General features: G+C 35.6%; 1 protein-coding gene across 1 annotated transcript in view; it reads right to left on the bottom strand.

The window, feature by feature from the left end:
* ASCC3 (activating signal cointegrator 1 complex subunit 3) overlaps positions 1-13977 on the bottom strand; it is a 451184-nt gene extending 437207 nt beyond the window's left edge. Inside the window, exons 1-2 of the mRNA XM_006881191.1 lie at positions 13888-13977; positions 11066-11216 (exon numbers count right to left, since the gene is read on the bottom strand). Coding sequence (XP_006881253.1) covers positions 11066-11216; positions 13888-13977 — 241 coding nt within the window. The remainder of the gene's footprint in view (positions 1-11065; positions 11217-13887) is intronic.
* Between the last annotated feature and the right edge of the window lie 497 nt (positions 13978-14474).

The raw sequence follows: 14474 nt of genomic DNA, 5'->3' as shown, positions 1-14474 counted from the left end.
ATTCACACCAAGCAATTAATTTTAACAAGAAAAAGGAGAAATACATTTCACGAAGAAACAGGGATTTACAATAATCCAAGATGCTCTCTTACATTTTAAAACCAGCTATTTACTTTTATGTATATTCATTATAATAACGTGAACACTTATCTTACCATGTAAACGTTTAAGTCAGCACTCAGTCACTATATTACCATTTCTAGTACTATAAAATTCTGCATCAAATTACAACTTGACTTCCAAAGGCACCAAACAGCTATAATAAAAGTATCAACTGAATTTATATGTAAAAGCATTCTATAATAAAGTCCTTAATTTAAGCATCAGTAGGAAATAAAAAAGGAAATCACTACGGAAATAGGGAGCTCTGGTAACCTACTGGTAAGAAATTGCGCACTGCAGTCTTAAAGGCAAGAGGTTCAAATACACCAACTGCTCTACAAAAGATGAGCAATCTCCTCCCATGTGATATACTGCCTTTGAAAATCCTCTGGAGTGTTAGTGTTGGGTCGGTTCTAACTCAAAGGTACACAACAACTAGGAAATAAATACATATTAAACAAATGATACAGCGTACTGATATTTACCTGCCAGTTCAGATTTTTTTAAAAACTTTAGATTAATTTTTAAGAAGGTAAATACTTCAGCAATGCTTTCAAATAGCAGATGTTTATACTTAGTAATACTATGAAAAAAATTAACTGCAATCTTAAAACTGTCTCTACTGTAAAGTTCATTATTCTTAAAAAATCGTTAACTGATGTATAAATGGTGAATAATATACTGAATAAAGCAAAAATGCCAGAAAATCTTGATTCTATTTCTAGTTCTGCAAATAATACATTAAGCTCATTTCTGCTTTAACCTTAATCGAGTAAATCGAGATTACTAGCAATGTCATCTACTTTTCAGTTATTAAGCTCTTTTATCATTTCTCTTTTGAAATAGCTGTAAATTGTAACTTCTGTCTTTGAAAAATTCAAAGCAAAAATTCTATCTAGGGTATCATCTAGGAATGCTTTCCTGACTTCAACAATGAGTATCCTGTGCTCTGTACCACCACCTCCCTGGACACAATCATCTATCATAACATTCAACACATGCATAGAAATAATTTGCTTACTGATGAACAATGGCACAAGTAGGGTTTAAAAAAGAATTTAACAGGAATGTTAACTAGGTGTTCCTTGGGGTACTTTATAGTATCGTTTAACCTCCTAACAACTAGACAAGGTAAGGATTATCATCACTATAAGCACAGATTTTTCAGAGTTCTTGTGGCCTATTGATAGCAGCTGTGTTGCAATGCTAAAGGTACACCGCTCAAATCTCATCCAGAGATGAGAAAAATTAGTGATCCTTATTAGTTAACCCCCTGTACATGACAGAAATCAATTTGTACCTACATATATTAACTGATAACTTGAAATCTCTAACTAGTTGTTTAAGTAGAATGCTTTATTCCTTTACCACTATTTTGTATAGATCAAGTAAGCACAGAATGACAAAAGAAAAAAAAAAGCAAGTGTAGATATGGAAAAAGAGAAAATGAAAGGTCATCAAAGTCAAAAGGATGACTAAATCTAAAAGTTAGTTCTTTCATAAGACAGAAAAATCATTAAGTCCTATAAATCTGAGTAAGTTAAAGCTAAGAAGAATGAGAATGTAAAAGAATTTTCAAGGGCTACTAAAACCAGCTCTGACAATTGAAAACCAAAATAATCACTTAATAAGACAACAAATTTAGAAATAATGTGGATGAAAACAGAGTATCTTAAATCAATTAATTAGGATATATAAAGATAGAAAACAAAGGGCACAGTAAAAAGTACTAGGTCCAGCTGGGTGAATAACTGAACTTTATCTAACCTTTAAGGATAAAAAAATTCTAGCACTATTTCAGTGACTGCAGGTCATGGAAAACTTAAACCCCAAATCCAATAAATATATTACAAAAATATAATAGCCATATTCTAAACAAACTATTAGCTTACCGAATTCATCAAGATACCTTAAATAGACTTTAAGCAAATAGTGTTTAAGAATGCAAAGAAAATTAAATTATCAAGAAATATACCAACATAATAAACCCAAAATTAGGGGGGAGAAACTTCAAGTACAAAGATAAGATTCCTAGAAGTGGAGTAGCCATGTGATAAAGAAAAGGCAAAAATGTAAAGAAAAAGTGAAATGATTAGCAGATGGTTATCAATGGGCTGAATATACAAAATTTTCATTAGGTTAAACAAATAACCCTGTTGATCTCTCTGTCACTGAAGTATGTTGAGCTGATTACTGGGGTAGCCTAAGAATATGTCAAAGACTAAGGAAAATAAGAATAAATCTGACAAATACAAATTTATTATATTTATATTATTGATTACCACAGAGTGGAACAAGAGTCCTGACCATACTAGTAAGATTTTATTTCTTAGAAAATTTGAAGGACTGACAGCAAGAGTTCATTGGTGAATGTGTAAGTACTTGTTACATTTTAAGAAAAATTAAAAAAAAATTAAAAAAGAAAGAAAAAAAGGAAAAAGAAAAATGGTACCAGTCCAAAACAGACCATTGAAAATTTTAACATGAAATTAAAAGTTGAAAAAAAACCCTTTAGACTCATTTTTACTTTTTTTGAAGATAATAAGAATGTATACAGTACATAGCTGAAAGAATTACCACAAAATTAGGACACTTATATAATCTGATTAATTATTCCCAGAAGCAAACATTATCAAATCCCTCAAAACTTCTCTCATATTCATTCTGTCATTACTCCTTTTACCTTCACTTTTATGCCACAGATTAGTCATTTGCAGTTTTTAATTTAAAACTTGGTTTCTGTGCAACAATGAATGAATGGAAACCCAAAATCTCTGTAAATGTTTATGAAAATTAATAAAATATAATTATAGAAAAAAAAAACTTGGTTTCTTCAACATTGTATGATTCATTCATAACGCTATATACTTCATTATGAAGTAGTCTATACTACACTATATTATAGCTACACTTTAGTATGTAGTAGTCTCTATACCATGACGTATTTACCTATACTCCTTCTGACAGTAAATTGGATTGACATGTCTTGTTTTATTGTGCTTCACACATAATGCATTTCTCACAAATTAAAGGTTTGTGGCCATCCTGCATCATACTAATCTTCTGAGTGTCATTATATCCATATTGTGGTAATTCTCAAAAGATTTCAAATCTTCTTCATTATGTCATTACACTTAACAGACTATAGTATAGTATAAACCTAACTTTCATATTCCCTGGATAAATAAAAACAAGGCATGTGGCTTACTTTACTGTGGTTATCTGGAACCAAACCACAGTATCTTTGACATATGTCTCTGTGCTACCATGAACACACATATCTTTCTGCTATATATGTGAAGATATTTTTAGAGGATATTTATGTATCAAAATGTAAAATTCCACTTGTTCAATCACTGTAGATGCTACCAGTTATTGAAAGTTACTATACTTTCATTTCTCTTTTAAAAGGTTCAAAAGCAACCTAATTTCATCTTATTTCTTTTATTATCCAGCAATGTTAAAAGATTAGTTGTCATGTCTTTTATTTTGTTCCCTCAATGTTCTTGTTGATATCTAAATTCATAACATTTAGTTTTATCATATTTAACGTATTTTAATCTATTGAGAGGTTTGTTTTGTGACCTAACATAGGATCAAAGTGACTGTACTATTTATACTAGTTTTTAATCACACCATACCAGGCACTATAGCATAAAAAGGCTGAAATTCCTGTACCATTAAGGGGTTTACAGTCAACCAGGAAGGAAACTACTAACACACAATGACAAAAGTAATCTTAAAAAGGTGTAAGTACTGTCTATTAAAAAACCTGAGCAGCATACTTGGCAGAGTCAAAGCACTAAGAAGGAAAAAAACAGACAAAAGAGAACAAAAAGAAAATAGAAAATCCAAATAGCATTTCACTCTTAAAATAACTGAATAGAGAATTAAAAATCTTTCTACCAAGAAATCGCTATGTGTTGATGTCTATAAATTGCTGATTCCTATTTGAATGAAAGTTACAAATCATAGTGACTTTTTAATCATTCATACACACTTTGTTTTATACCAGTAATTATAAATGATTACTGAAAATAATGACAACATATGACCAACCCTTCACTGTATATTGCCTTTTCTTTACTCAACTTCTCAATTAATTTTTGTTCCTCTCTACCTCCCTTCTCATCCCTGTTAAAGATCCAAGAATGATTCTGTGTGTAAATCTTTCCTTCTTTTTTTTTTGTTGTTGTCACTGAGTCAGAACAGATCCATACCTGACCCTCCAGCAGGTTTTCAGAGGATGTAAATCACCTGGGGGTAAGGAAAGGAAAATAACTTTTCTTCTTCGAGCAGCTGGTAGATTTAAACTACCTGCCTTTAGTAGCATAACTCCTTACCCACTAGGCCACTATGGAGCTCCCTCCTGTTTTTTTACTATGGTGGTATTATATCAAAATGTCTTTTGTTACTGACTTAGGTAACTCAACATAATTAAGTTCTTTAAATTCTTAAAAGTTTATCTTATGAAAATCATAAGAATTTGATAAAAATGAATGAGAACAACAGCAATCAGTTTTGCTTTTGACAAAAATCAGTGAATAAATGAAGCAGCTGCCTAAGAAGTCAAGGCTGAAAGTACAGACTTACTGAAGTAGTTCAATCACAAGATTGTAATAGCCTGAAAGGAATAAACTTAAGAACAATTAAAAAGTAGATGTAAATAAAGAAGACCTCTGAATAAAAGAAAATGAAATGTAAGTATCTACAATTTTTATTATGTATTTATTTCAGATTCTAGTTCTATACCAACCATGATGAATCCGCTATGGGTTTGTTACTTAATTTACAAGAGCTTAATCACCACTTAAGTTCTATTTATTCAATGAAGGACCTTGGCAAGATGTTCTCTCCAGCTTAAAGCATCTAAAATTCTTGTTAATAAGCATAGTCTAAATAAGTGTCTCATTGTATTTTATTATACTCAAAACAAATGAAATATATGAAATTATTCTTTTTTCCTTAAACTTCTCACCTGCTTATAATTACACGCAAATTACTTGTGCTAAAGAGATGTCAAACAAATCATAAAGACTTATTCCTGTGAAATTAATCTTTTTAAAGCTCCTAATTACATTTCCAATGCAAAAAAAAAAAAAATCCATTTTGAAAGAGAAGCTACAATTCACCTGTTAGTCTCAGTCAAAGATAACAGATATTCATCTTTAATACAGCATTCAAAAGTGTGTCTAACTGTTTGCTTAAATCTAACATAAAACTTTTTCTCTGTCACTGCAAACATTCCCGAGATTCCACTCCTATCATTGATGGTACAGCTGGTAGGGAGTTATGCTGTTAACCTAAAGCTTGCACCTCTCTGGCAATTCAAATCCACCAGCCACTTGTCAGGAGAGAGACAGGAAATCTCCCATGCTATTTCTAAACCTCAGAAAATCCAAAGGAATGTCAGCTATGGGTTGGTTATGATTGAATGGAGGTGAGGTTTTTTAGTTTAAAACAGTAAATTCCTAAAAGCATTTCAGACCCTGAGTATGAAGCAGATAGCTTGCCAATAACAACATTCCTAGGATAAGACTTAATGACTGGTATTTAAAGTAATACTTCTTAACTTTTTGCCAGAGATAGCTGGAGATTTACTCTTACAAGCAATAATTTTTTTTTTTAAATCCTTAATCTCAAAATTACTTATATATGTAAATAATCTAATTATGATACTGAATAAGCTCACTATTTTACTATTATTTTCATTAAATGATCTGGGACATTTTTATAATGAAACAAAAAATGAAGAAGAATGTACTCATATTGTTTTTGAAAAGAATTTCATCAAAGCCAGACAAGAAAGCTCAGCAAGGTATCTTAAAAAAAAGAGAAAACAGTATTTGAAAAAAAAAAAATAAATCCCTAACCACCGTAAGTTTTCAGGTCTATGGGATATAACAAACACTCTCTCCCAAGCTGATCAAAGATCTAGGATATGATGAAATAGTGATCTACATTTTCTATTTACCAAGAAACCACTTAAGAAACATTTTCACTTATATATCAAGCAGATAAGTTTATTTCCAAACCCACTGCCATCAAGTAAATTCTGACTCAAAACAACTCTGTAAGGACTAAGCAAAACAGCCATATAGGGTTTACAAAGCTGCAAAGACTTCTAAAAGTACACTGCCACATCTTTCTCTCATGGAGCAGCTGGTCAGTTTGAACTGTAGACCTTTCAGTTTACAGATAAGCATCTTAACCACGTTGTGACCAACGATCCCTGAATCTTCATTAAACAGACACTCAAATTAATTGTGAATTGAAATTAACTCATAGCTGACCCTCCAGCAGCTTTCCAGGAGATGTAAATGGCATGGAAGATGATGATCCATCTGTCTCTCACAGAATCCCTGGAAGCTTCATACCACAAAAGAGGTTGAGCTTTTAGGCAAGCAGCCTAAGTCCCTATAGAGTCAGCCACCAGAGATCCCCTGAATCTTCACTAAGACCCTAAAACACAGTCGGCAATATTCTAAGTGCTGGGAATAGCACATTTAAAAATAAAAATAAGATCCCTATTCTCATGAAACATACATTCTGGTGGCAAAACACAGGCAATAAACAAGCAAATTATTACACAACTAAAAAATACTAGGGGGAAAAAAGCTATGTTATTGTTGTTGTTAAGTACCATAGAGTCGCTTGCAACTCACAGGGACCCTATGTACAACAGCCCTAAACCCTGCTCTGTCCTGTGCCAGTGTCACTGCCTCTGACACACCCATCCCGATTACCCCAGCCACTGAATCAATTCACCTCATAGAGGGTCTTCCCCTTCTATGCCATCCCTCCACCCTCCCAAGCATGATGTCCCTCTCCAAGGACTTTTCCCTCCTTACAACATGTCCAAAGTACGTCAGACGAAGCCTCAGAATCCTTTCCTCAAAGGAGCAGCTTGGTTTAACCCTCTCCAGGATGAATCTTTCTTTACTTGGCAGTCCAGGGTACATTCAATACTCTTCTCCAGCACCATAGCTCAAAGGCATCAATTCTCCTTCTATCCTCCTTAGTCATTGTCCAACTCTCTTATGCATAAAAAGTGACTGCAAAGACCACAGCCTGTATCAGACACACCTTAGTCTCCAGAGTGACACCACTGCTCTTCAGTACCCTTGAGAGGTCGTTAACAGCAGACTTTCCCAACGCAATACGTATTTTGATTTCCAGGATACTGGTGCCAAGATGTTAACCGTGGAGCCAAGCAGACTAAAGTTGTTAACAATCTCAATCTCTTCACCACCCATCCTGATACTGCCAATTGGTCCAGTGGTGAGAATCTTTGTCTTCTTGACATTGAGCTTCATCCATACTGAAGGCTACAGTCCTTGACCCTCTCTAGCAAGCATTTCAGGTCCTCCTCAGTTTCAGCAAGCAGGGCTGTGTCATCTGCATGATGCAGATTGTTAATAGATCTTCCACCAATCCTGATGCCACACTTCTCCTCATACAGCCCAGCCTCTCAGATAATCTGTTCTGCATACAGGTTGAAAAGCTATGGAGATAGGACACATCCCTGGCATACACCATCCCCAATTTTGAACCATGCAGTGTTTCCATGCTCTGTTCTGACGACTGCCTCTTGGTCCAAGAATAGGGTTCGCATTAGAATGATCAAGTGTTCTGGGATTCCCATTCTTCTCAGAGTCAGCCACAGTTTGTTATGATCCACGCAGTCAAATGCCTTTGCATAGTCAATGAAACACAGATAGACATTCTTCTGGTATTCTCTGCTTTCAGCTAAGATTCATCTAACATCAGCTACGATATCCCTAGTACCATGACCCCTTCTAAACCCAGCCTGGACTTCTGGCAGTTCTCTGCTGATGTACTGTTCCAGTCGTTTTTGGATAATCTTCAGTAGAATCTTGCTTGCATGTGAAATTGATATCATTCTATAGTTTCCACACTCTGTTGGGTCACCCTTCTTTGGAATGGGAATAAATATCGATCTCTTCCAGTCAGTTGGCAAAGTGGTTGTTCTCCAGATTTCTTGGCACAACTTGGAGAGCACATCCAGGGCAGCATCTGTTAGTTGAAAAATGTCAATTGGTATACCATCTATTCCGGGCCTTATTTTTTGCTATTTCTTTCAAAGCAGCCTGAACTTCTTCCTTCATCACCATAGGCTCTGGCTTATATGTTGTTTCATGAACTAAAATTAAGTCACTGCATGATAAATTAAGTTTGGATGTTCAATGAAAATTTCACTAAAGATATCTTTTAGCCTAGTTCACAATGACAAGAAACGATCTATCACTTTACAATAAAGACCAAAGAATTCTCAGCAGAGAAAGCTGTTTTTGCAAATACCCTCCAAAAAGACTCCACTGAGTTTGAAAAACTGGCAGAAGGCAACTGTGTCCACGATACAGAGAAAATGACAGTAATGCAAGGTAAGAAGGAAAGGTGGAAGCTGGCTCACATAGGGTTGTTATGTGTTTCTGTCTCCCTCTCCCTGGTAAATCACAAGGGAGACTACTCGCGGATCTTCCCAAGAGGAGCTAGTGGATTGAAACCACTCACCAATGAGATGGCAGCACAACTCCCTATCCATCAGGCCATCAGTGCTCCGTTTAAGATATATGATAGCTTTAAATATACTTTTTAGTTAATAGCGTCTAGAATATTACTAGTTTCAAGACACAAATGTAGGTGTTTTACCAAAAACTGATTTGTTTATAACCTTGTTAAAGTAACCTTAGTTATGTACAGAACATTAATTCTGAAATTATAATTTCCTTTAAAATATAATCACTGAGAATGTTAGTATGGTATGAGAAGTGTAGGAGTCAAAGTTTAAGTTGCTGCCACTCACTGTGTGCTAGGTTAACATTTACTAAGAGATTAAACTAAAGTTTTTAAGGTTTCCTCAAGCTACTTTAAAAGTTTCATTCACCCTATCTATTTTTTCAATCATGACAGTGATTTTCAAATTATTATAAACCCTTCATGCTGATTATATCATTTTAGTTTACTTCTGTCTATCCCATTCTATTTCTTGGTAGATAAGCCTGTTTTTCATAATTTATGCCTATATGCCCTCCTTCATAGGGTCGCTATGAGTCGCCTGTGACTCGACGGCACTTAACAATAACATCAACAGAGAGAGATCAGCTGGCCCAGTGATGAGAAAATGACGTGACCAAGACCAAGGTGGGTGACTTTTAATCCGCGGCCCTCAGGCCAGTCTTTCATTGTTTTTGCTCAGACATTCCTCTAGGTCATATAGCCCTGGTGTACAAGTTGCCATCCCGTGGTCACTTGTGGTTGCTGTGAGGCTGAACACTGTGACACAGATGTGTCAAATGCATTAATGGTTGGCTACCCAGTGCGGACAGAGAATGGGGTGGAGCTCCCCGATTAAAACAAGCATGGAAGGAGGAGTGGCATCCACTTAAATAATAGCTTGCCTCTGGAAACCCTATGAACCTGGAGAGAGGATGAAAGGCACCCAAGTGTCGAGGGCTCTCCTTCATAGGGTCACTATGAGTCGCCTGCAACTCGACGGCACTTAACAACAACAACGTATGCCTAAAATTCCAGCTTTTTACTATACAACTTAGTGGGATCTACTGTGAACAGTTTATTGTTCAAATAACTGGCTTCCCTAGTCACTGACTGACTTTGCTTAGTGGGATCTACTGTGAACAGGTTATTGTTCAAATAACTGGCTTCCCCAGTCACTGACAGACTTTGCTATGTGGATGGGTAGGAATATGCAAATAGGGTGTATTAGTTTATCCATAAGGGTGGTTAGTTTTGCCAATCTAGCAACAGAATTTAAGAACCTCACCACCAGCAAAGCAGCAGCAAGAGAATACAATGTGTCCTATAGTGAAAGAGATTCTTTGCATCAACCAGACCAGCAACTGCGGGAGCAGCAACCATAGCTGCCACAGCAGAGAACTAGAGACCTGACATTAAACAAAGTCTGCTACCCCACTGAACCAGAATTAGGAGGCTTTGCCCAAGTTTGCTGGACAAGGGGAGTGGGGGAAAGGCGGAAGACCAGAGCCATAATTGGTAGGACTAATATCTCTGTAATACTGGCCTAAAGCTGCAAAGCTCAAGGCTGAGGTGCCTGTGAACACATTTCAGAAGATGTTCCTACATGAGTGACTAAGGAGACAAATTGCACTGAAAAAAATCTGCAGTTAGAGACCTTTCCAAGTTATTAAGGAGTAGTGATGTCAGTTTGAGGACTAAGGTCTATCTGATTCAGGCCATAGTCTTTCTGATTACTTGTTATGCATTTGACACCTGGACAATGAATAAGGATGACAGAAAAAGAACTGATACCTTTGAGCTATGGTGTTGGAGAAGAGCACCAAACATTCCACAGATAGCCAAGAGAATAAACAGGTATGTCTTGGAAAGGGTGCAGCCATAGTGCTCATTAGAGGCAAGAATGATGAGGCTTCGCCTCACATACTTTGGACATGTTGCTAGGAGGTGCTTTTCGTGGGAGAGTGACATGATGTTGAGAAGGGTGGAGGGTTGGCCAAGGAGAGGAAGACCCTCAACCAGGTGGACTGACAGGGTGACTGCTGCAACAGGCTGGCTGTTGTGTCAGGAAGTGTGAGATGAGGTAGGACAGGACTGGGTTCAGATCTTTTGTTCATTGGTTCACTATGAATTGTACTTGACTCGTGGGTACCTAACAACAACATCAATCTGATTTAGAGCCTTTTGACTTCCCTAATATGGTTCTGTGTGGTCTATGAGATACTGTAACTGATTCTGGATCCAGAAAACCAGTAAGATTGGTGCTGGGATGAAGAGAAAGAGTTGCAGAAGCATGCAGTACATATCTGATCTCATGAGAATTGGTTCTGCATTGCTGACGGGGACAGTTGTCCTTCATGGAGTTGGTAAACGTCGGATATGGCCATCCCCACAAGACCTCTGCTTTTTTAACATGAACCTTAGTAATTCTTTTAAAAACTTATACCTATTTGTTTTGCAGCCTGTAATATATCTTTTAAGTCTTCATTTACACGTTGTGCTTCATTCTTATCCAGATTTTCATTCAAAAAATTTACTATCTTCTTCCATGTTAGACCCAAATCTAAAGCTTGTTCATGCAGCTTGGACCGCTTCACCTGAAAGAGAGAATTTCAAATAAAAGATTTTCTCATTTCTATCATTTAATAATTATTTTCTACATTATAGTATAAGTTGGCATTATAAAAAAAATTCAAAAATATTAAATATGATTTTACAGACTAATATCTGTTGAAAAGATTTTAAAAAAGGTTTGTTCCCTTTGTTTTTAACTTTTAATCACCCTGTATATTGTTGCTGCTGTCAAACTGACTATGACTCACAGTGGCAAGAGACTGAAACCCTGCCCTATCCTGTACCATCCTCCTAATGTCCACCTTGCTCAAGTACACTGTTAAGTCACTGTGTCAATCCATTTTTTCTAGACTCTTTTTTCCCTAGCATCATGTCTTTTTTCCAAAGATAGTCATCACCAGACAACATACCCGAAGTATACTCTTCATAAAGCAAAAAGCCCAATATCCATGGTAACAATAAACAGGGAATAGTCCTTATACCTCTTTCCATTTTTCTGAGTTTTTAATATAGCTCCAACTATACTACACAGTTTTACATAAAGTTTCTTAAAAGTTTTTTTGTTTTCTTTAAGTTGTTGTTGTTATGTGCCATTGAGTCGCTTGCAACTCACTGCGACCCTCTATGTACAACAGCCCTAAACTCTGCTCTGTCCTGTGCCAATAACACTGTCTCCGACACACCCATCCCAATTACCCCAGTCACTGAATCAATCCATCCACCTCATAGAGATCCTTCCTTTCCTGCCCTGTCCCTCCACCCTCCCAAGCATGATGACCCTCTCCAAGGACCAGTCCCTCCTTACAACATGTCCAAAGTATGTTAGATGAAGCCTCAGAATCCTTGCCTCCAAAGAGCCGCCCAGTTTAATCCTCTCCAGGATGAATCTGTCTGTTTTCCTAGTAGTCCATGGTACCTTCAACATCCACTTCTGAAATAGCAGGCCTTTGAAAACCCTATGTACCTATTTCTTTAAGTATTTAAAGAAAATTAATTTCTCAAGGTAAGTTCAATATATTCAAGTGAGCACTGCTTTCATTAAGAATGATCCTAAACCAAGCTAGCCATTCATTAATTTTAACATCTAGAACCACTCTTTTCTATAAATCTTTGCATTCTTAAGTACTGCTCACAAAGGGCATTAATAATTTTATCTCCTGGCCCTTAATCCATGTGTGTGATTCTCACAGATCAACAATAAAGCTGTCATTTAACTCTTGATTATGTTGATGACATTACATAATCCAATGGGAGGTAAATTGGTAAAAATAGGGATGAAACAAGATTAGCTATGAGTTTAACTACAGTGCTTTAATGGAGAAATTTGAAAAAGGAAAAAATGGATAAATAGGTACATAAAAATTCATTTTACTTTCCCTTTTACAAGTTAAACATTCTACCATATAAAAAAAACTAAATTAAAACAAAATAAGGTTAATTATATTTGCCACTTTCCTTCATTAAAAAACCTCTTTTAAGAGTAAGTAAATTGACAAAGGATCTGAATGTAACCTCTATGCTCTTTCAAAATTTAATATCTTCTATAGTACCCATAACACAAAATACTTTGTTGTTGTTAGTTATTAGGTGCTGTCAAGCACAACCCAACAGATCTGAACCCTGCTCTATCCTGTACCAGCCTCCTAATCTCTGACACACTTGAGCCCACTGCAGTCATCACTTTGTCAGTCCATCTGTTTGAGGATCTTGCTTTCTTTGACTGATCCTCCACCTTTAAAACACCTTGGAAAAGACCTAAATTCCCCCATAACAAAACTTCTACTATCAACAATTTTATTTTCATAAATTTTGGCAATTAATAGATTTATCACTTCAAAGTTGTTAAAAAGCCTTTAAACTGGAATGAACAGCACCTGTTACTCTCTTCTCTTGTGTCTTTTGCATTAATAGATGCACATACTGCAAAACTGCACTTAATATGGTATTTTAAAGATAAAAACATAAGCTTATCATAGTAATGTAGGCATTCTCATATTTCCACAATTTAAAACTATTTCTTTTTTTAATTATATTAATTCATTTACAAAATTCAAATACATTATTTTTGAGAACAAATTCTTCCAATTTCCCTCACCCCTGCCCATCAAATTGTACAACTCCATGATTAATTGCCTCCTCCTCCCCACCCCCCACACATCCTCATCAATCTGCTTCCACAACCTTCCCTTGGATCCTTATACTTATTCTACAATAATGGTTTTATATAATATTTGTCCCTGTGGGACTGACTCAATGGTACAGAACAACACAACAACAACAACCAGTAATAAGGTCAAAAGAAAGCCAAATATGAGCCCATATAAATCTAAGTGATTAATATTTTCCATATTATAAGACAGTGCTTCTACTCAATTTGATAAGACAGTTAATGGAGAACTAAAATATATTGAGGATTAATATGTAAATTACTATGTAAAATTATAAAGAAGACTAGAAGATAATTTAACAAAATAAAATTATTAATTACCATTGTTTTGATTACTACCTTTAACAACACACTCATAGATGCTTAACATAAGCATTCTTCTAGGCAACATTATTGTGTCCATTCCCCTTCTTAAAACAATAAGTTAGATAAAACTGCTACCTTAAGCACACAAAGCAGAGAAAAAGAACGCCAAATATTTGCCTATACTCTATGCCTGTAATGATTTTCATCTGAAAAAAATTTACCTTTAAGTCAGCCACATCTTCATTATAATTATCCTGTTTGGTGACATTTGAAAAGGTGCGCAAGGCTCCTGTGAGACGAGGTAAAGCCATCTATTATTCAATCAGTGATCCATATATCCATATAATAAGAATCCTGAAATTGAAACAAAGCAAGAAGATGTTTATCTGTTGAGTTTGGGACGGAGAAGTAAGCAAATAGTCAAGTGACCTGTATAAGAGATAAAAGAAGCCAATTACTGAAAAACTGGTATCAATGCTAAAAAATTCTCTTGGCATATTTTTTTTTAATAATGCATCTGGTTAAAAAAAAGAAACAAAGCACTTGTTTCTAGATTGCTAGTATTATAATCCTTCAGAGTATGTTCTGTTCTCAAGTATGGACCTCAAATACTGTAATTACTGTCATGCACTACCAAACATGTCTTACAAGATGTACTTACAGAAGTGAGGATGGTGAAATTTTATCTCCCTTACTTTGAGAACACTAACACGAAGTTCTTGGAGAAAACAAAAAATAGGAATATCCTCAGAGAGATGAGGCTGACATGGTGGCGGCAACAATGGAGTCAAGAACAACAGAAACTGTG

The sequence above is a fragment of the Elephantulus edwardii genome, unplaced genomic scaffold (genome assembly GCF_000299155.1).
Source record: "Elephantulus edwardii isolate Elephantulus edwardi_28Jun2011 unplaced genomic scaffold, EleEdw1.0 scaffold00013, whole genome shotgun sequence".
NCBI lineage: Eukaryota > Metazoa > Chordata > Mammalia > Macroscelidea > Macroscelididae > Elephantulus > Elephantulus edwardii.
Note: the sequence above shows the minus strand (reverse complement) of the source record. Positions and strands in the feature narration are given on the sequence as shown.